This window comes from Octopus bimaculoides, chromosome 8, assembly GCF_001194135.2.
Source record: "Octopus bimaculoides isolate UCB-OBI-ISO-001 chromosome 8, ASM119413v2, whole genome shotgun sequence".
NCBI lineage: Eukaryota > Metazoa > Mollusca > Cephalopoda > Octopoda > Octopodidae > Octopus > Octopus bimaculoides.
The window spans coordinates 1,324,052-1,330,482 of NC_068988.1; the positions used below are offsets into that span (position 1 = coordinate 1,324,052).

The following is a 6,431-nucleotide window of genomic DNA, read 5'->3' on the forward strand; positions in this document are numbered from 1 at the left end:
CTCTGGGAATGGTACCTCTGGGAATGGTACTAGTCTTTCTCTAATAGCATTACAAGATGTTCTGTTTGCAGTATCTACCTTACCACTTTATTTCTCTTACATTCTATGCAGCCATTCTGATCTCATTCTCTTCCTCTTCATGCATCGTTCAAGTCTTTTAATGCAAAGTCATTTTTCCCTTTACTTGTCTTCAATATTCTCACAAATTCTACACATCTCTCTTGAAATCTACATTTTCCTCTGACTCACCAGATTACATTGTGTAGGACTTTGTCAAATGTTTTCTGCAGATCAAAAAATGCAGCATTGAGCACTCAGAGTGCTCAGTTTTGAAAGAAACCCAGACATCATCCATAAACCTGTTCATGCTTCACTATGACTTCTGTTCTCCTTAGGTACTCATCATCATCATCATCGTTTAACGTCTGTTTTCCATACTGGCATGGGTTGTACTATATATATATTATTTACATTATTTACATTTGATGGATACTTGTCCTCATCTTGTTTGTTGTTAATACGTTTCGGCTGATATACCCTCCAGCCTTCATCAGGTGTCTTGGGAAAATTTCAAACCTGGGTTCTCATTCCTAAGGTATTTTTCGATGTTATTATTATTATTATTGTTATTATTATTCAGGTCACTGCCTGGAATCAAACTTGGAATCTTGGGGTTAGTAGCCTGCACTCTTAACCACTAAGCCATATGCCCATGGGCATATGGCATAGTGGTGAAGGCTGGAGGGTATATCAGCCGAAATGTTGTGTTAACAACAAACAAGATGAGGACAAATATCCATCAAAATGTGAGTAATGTACATAATTCCTCATCTCTTAAATATGGAACTGTTTATATCCTAAAGAGCCAATAGATATCTTTGTACTTGCTTCACTATGACAGTTGTTTTCTTCAGGTACTATATACAATCTCCTAAAGAGCCAGTAGATACCATGGCATTTTGTTGCAGGCATTTGGACCAAGTCTTGAATCTGAGGATCACTTCCTGTCCACAATCAGGAAGACCCGTAGAAAAGGCCAGAAGCACAGCTCCCTCTTTTCTAACCCCTAACTCTCAATTATAAATCAAGTTTATCCATTTAATTTATTCTTTTTCAATGTTTATATAATGATTTACTAGGATCATGTTGCTGATAGCTTGTTGATCTAAGATATTAAGCTAATCTAGTCATGATCAATTAAGCTAATCTAATTCAATTATGAGGTACAAAGTTGATCTATTCATTAAATGTTTGAACTCCTGCATCAAGGTCAAATCGGCAACAAGAAAAATCAATCAATCATATATATTTATTGAAGAATTTCATAAGTAATGAGCTTTTTATTGGGGAAAGATTTAACAGGAGTAGTATGTTTGGAAAACACAAAGAATTTGATCGTAACCATAGTAACAGCAACTGCGTGCAATAACAATAGTAGCAACAACTACAATCAGGATGTATGGAGCACCTTCTCATATCTGCCATCGATGACCTTCCCTTACCTTTGTTATGATATCCACCCCTATGTACCTCTAACCTCCTTCTCTGTCACTGTACAGGTTTACATTATCTCCCTCTTTCTCATCTGTTTTATTCTACTGTTGTTCTCTATCTCTTGCCTTTTTATACATATCCACTTACCGCCTCCCCTTGCTGTCTGGAGTCTGGCAACGTCTAGGAATAAACCCATGCATGTTGTAAAGGCAATTAAAAGAGGTTGCCGTAGGATTTGCACTCCGACCTTGCAAAGCCCTCACCAGCAACATCTACCCAAAGAGACCCATGGGTTGGAGGGTTGTCACCTGAGTGGTGCAAAAGTATCAATCACCAGGTGTAGGGAATCACCAACAAATGGTAGATGCAACAATGCACTGTTACGGCACATACCCCCGTACTACTGTTACTTCTATTACCTCTTCCTCCTCCTTTATCCATTCCCAGTTTCCTTTACCTTCCCGTCCACTGAACTCACACTCCCCCTTGTCCTTGCCTCCACTCATCTTCACCACTCACTCTATTCATTTCTATCCTCATCTCTACTGTCTTTCTCTCCTCTCACACACTTGCCAACCCACCTAGCCAGCCTTGATTTTCTGTCCCTAATCTCTGTTTTGTCCCCCTGACACTTCACCTCCACTGCCCTTTCTTCCTTTCGGGAAGCCAGACATCTCTCCTCTTCACCAAGATATTCGTTCCTGTCCCTCTGTCATACTTCAGCCTCTCAACACTTGGCACAAAACCGTTTCTCACTACTGCACTCCCACTCAGCCAAGGGGTTCTTGTCTTGTGAGTGACTCTGTGGCACTAGCACTTGTGAGAACACTCTGTATACTCTGTACAATGGTTGGCATTAAGAAGGTGTAGAAACCTTGCCAAAGCAGATGCAAGTCGCTGGCTGGTCAGATCCCATCAAACCAGACGACCCATGGCCGGTATAGAATACAGGCATTAAATAATGATGATCTTCATATTGTCTAGGAAGTTTATTAATCTCATACGCATGATGTTTGCTTACCTCTTTAGCATCTGTTGTGCTGTGAATGAAGAATGATCGTGTTTATCAATATTGACTGCATCAGCTTCAGTTTTGAAGTTGTCTTCATATTCCTTTGATTGATAATTCATTAGCAAAGTTTAGATTGAATTTGGCTGTTGAAGAATATTGAGTATTGTTTGTGCAGAGAACCGATAATGGTAACAATTATTTACAGTTTTGATGTTTTGTGTTGTTTCTAATAAAATCTTCTATCTGATTGACTTGTCATAATTATATTATCCGATACCATTGATCAGTGAATGGAAATAGAGATGATGAAGAAATGAAGTTTTGGAGATAAATTTGTTGTTTTTTTTTTTTTTTTTTTTTTTTGTTTTTCAAAAGTAGAGAAGATATTTCTATTTATTTGAAATCTTGTATCACAAAACTATGCAGGAACTGATATTGAAGAAGGAAATAATCTTGTCTATGACAGCATTTTAAGTCAGTAAATTATAATACATTATTATTATTATTGTTATTGTTGTTGTTATTATTATTATTATTATTATTATTATTATCGTTATTATTATTAAGGCAGCAAGCTGGCCGAATCGTTAGCTCATTGGGCAGTATTTCATCTGTTTTTACATTCTGAGTTCAAATTCCACCAAGATTGACTTTGCCTTTCATCCTTTTGTGGTCATTAAGATAAGTACCAGTTGAATACTGGGGTCGATGGAATTGACCAACCCCCTACCATAAATTTTCAGGCCTAGTGCTTATAGTAGAAAAGATTATTATTATTGTCACATGTAAAGAGCACCTTTCAAGCGTGGTCAATGCCAGTGCCGGCTGACTGGACCCATGCCAGTGACATGTAAAAAGCACCATTCAAGTGTGGCCGGTGCCAGTGCCGCCTGACTAGCCCTCATGCCAGTGGCACGTAAAAATCACCCACTACAATCTCGGAGTGGTTGGCATTAGGAAGGGCATCCAGCTGTAGAAACAGATCAGATTGGAGCCTGGTGCAGCCTCCTGGTTTGCCAGTCCTCAGTCAAACCATCCAACCCATGCCAGCATGGAAAGCGGACGTTAAACAACAATGATGATGATTTATTAATTATTATTTAATTATAACATCAGGTTTGGTCAACTATTCCATCATTACTTTGTCAAGTTAGACGTGTGTAATTTTCCGAAAAAACTAATTTATTAAATATTTTTGTTACTTTATTTTGTGGTTTTCTTTATCAGGAATTGTCTTTGATAAACATTTATTAATTTAGCTTCCACAGCAAATAATGTTTTTCTTCTGAATTCTTCAAATAGGTATCTCTTATAATTAAAAAAAAAAAAAAAAAACCCAAATAATTATAGCAGTGATTATTAATAAAATTTTTTTTAATTGCTTTTTCATAATTATTGTTTTTTTTTTTTTACCATTTCTTTGAAATAATTATTGCACACAAAAACCAAACATAACTGCATACTTATAAACAGATATATGTACACATAAAAGCATACACACTTATACAAGCATATACATACATATACACATATACATACTTATATGCACACCTACACATGCATACACAGTCATGCATATACACGCATATATATATGTGTGTGTGTATATACATGTACATGCATATGCACACATACATATATATATATATATATATATATATAAATTTAAATGCACATATATACACACATATCCAAACTTATACATACATCTGTACACCAGCATACACATCCAGATACACACACACACATTATTTTTAAGACCATGTTTTTTTCAAAAATGTTATTTTCAATATAAATTTTTTATATTAATTAATCAATAAAAATAAAATATTAATGGCTCTCAAAGAGTAATTATCATATCAAGGAGTTTTGATTTTTGGTAAATTTGTCCATCAAATTCCATAATAGGCAATACCTATATTGGTTTCAAATTTTGGCACAAGGCCAGCAATTTTGGGGGAGGGGGTAAGTGGATTACATCAACCCTGGTACACAGCTGGTACTTATTTTATAAACCCCAGAAAGATAAAAGGCAAAGTCGACCTCGGTGGAATTTGAACTCAGTACGTATGGATGGACGGAATGAGTGTGCTAATGATTTTGCCAGCTTGTCGCCTTCGGCAATACTTCTATTGGTTTCTGTCAGGTATGTGGGAACCTCTAAGTGGTTGGTTCCATTGCTGAAAATAATAGTCAAATCTGTCTCAGATTGCATTTTCCTGGTTTTTAAAAAAAAATAATAAACGAAATGAAGTTCTCGAGGCTTTATGTCAGATAAAAAGATGGAGAAGTGATTACTGGTACACTTTTGATTAGGGCTGCTCTGGGGATATACGATGACAAAAGTCCATTGTTTCTTTTAGTTTTTATTTTTTGCAGTTATTAGGCTGTGGCCATGCTGGGGCACCACCTTGAACTTTAAGCTGAATGAATTGATCCCAGTATTGCATTTTTTTTAAAACCTGGAACTTATTTTATTTGTTTATTTTGCTGAACTGTCAAGTCATGGGGACATAAACACATCAACACTGGTTGTTAAGCACACACACACACATATCTATATAGGTATATACCAATATATAAATGAGGGTGGCGTTACGTTCTGAGTTCAAATTCCGCTGAGGTCGACTTTGCCTTTCATCCTATCGGGATACACAGACCATTCACAGCAGATTTCCTCATCAATCAGACTCTGGAGAGTCCTAGCAGTTTTGCAGCATACATATGATGGGCTTCGTTCAGTTTCCACCCAACAAATCCACTCACAAGTCTTTGGTAAGTCTGAGGCTATAGTAGAAGACACTTGCCCAAACCTGTGCCTATTTGATCATGTGTTAACTTTTTAGTGTAATTGAGGAAGCTAAACTTTAAAAAAAAAAAAGCCTTGACTATAATTGTATCATCATCACAATCATCATCACAATCGTTATCATTGCTGCCATCAAGATTTTTATCATTACTATTCTCATTAGATAATCTCTGCCATCATTATCACTCTCCATCATTACTATCATCATCATCATCATCACCACCATCATCGTCATCGTCATCACCATCATCATCACCACCAACATCAACACCACAATCACCACCGCTATCACCATCACCACCATCATCGTCATCATCATCATCATCATCATCATCACCACCACCACCATCAGATTATCTTCCTTACCATTATTGTTTCCGCTGCCATTATTATTCTTGCTGTTATAATCCTTGTTATTCCCCATTAATACCAAAAGGAATCTGCTTTTAATCGAAGAGTTAATAAAAGGTGCCAACAGTTTAATAAAGTCTGGTTCTGTTACTGAGGAATGCATTACATTGAACATATAATCCCAAGATAATTCCTTCAAAGTCAATATAGAATTTTCTAGTATTAATTCCTCTCATCATCTTTTAAATTCAACCATTTTATGGCATCGTTTCCAAAGATATCAGATCGTTGTATCTAAAACACACAGCAAATATTTGTGTAAATCATGATAAATGTTATATTTTTCTCTCACTTTTTCAAATAAATAACTTAAAGAAAAAAAACAGCTGTGGCTGTGTGGTAAGAAGCTTGCTTCCCTGCCACATGGTTCTGGGTTCAGTCCCACTGTGTGGCACCTTGGGCAAATGTCGTCTACTATAGCCTCAGGCTGATCAAAGCTTTGTGAGTGGATTTTGGTTGACGGAAACTGAAAGAAGCCCATCGTATATATATATATATATATATATATATATCCATTCCTTCAGTGCTCTGCTTGTTATAATGAAAAATAGCTCTAACGAAAATAGCATCAATTTTCTTAGGTCATTCAATTTTTATCAATTGATCAATATATCAATTAAGTAAACCTATCAGTAATGTACCTATAATGATTACTGGAAACAGCTGTAAGCCTAATTTACTCCAATAAAGGAATTACATGTAGTG

General features: G+C 36.2%; 1 protein-coding gene across 1 annotated transcript in view; it reads left to right on the forward strand.

Moving 5' to 3' along the window:
* The first annotated feature begins 655 nt into the window (after positions 1–655).
* The window catches only part of LOC106872548 (dystrobrevin beta), a 132,158-nt gene continuing 126,382 nt past the window's right edge, over positions 656–6,431 (forward strand). Inside the window, exon 1 of the mRNA XM_052969922.1 lies at positions 656–806. Within this exon, the coding sequence (XP_052825882.1) occupies positions 707–806 (100 nt within the window). The 5' untranslated portion in view covers positions 656–706. The remainder of the gene's footprint in view (positions 807–6,431) is intronic.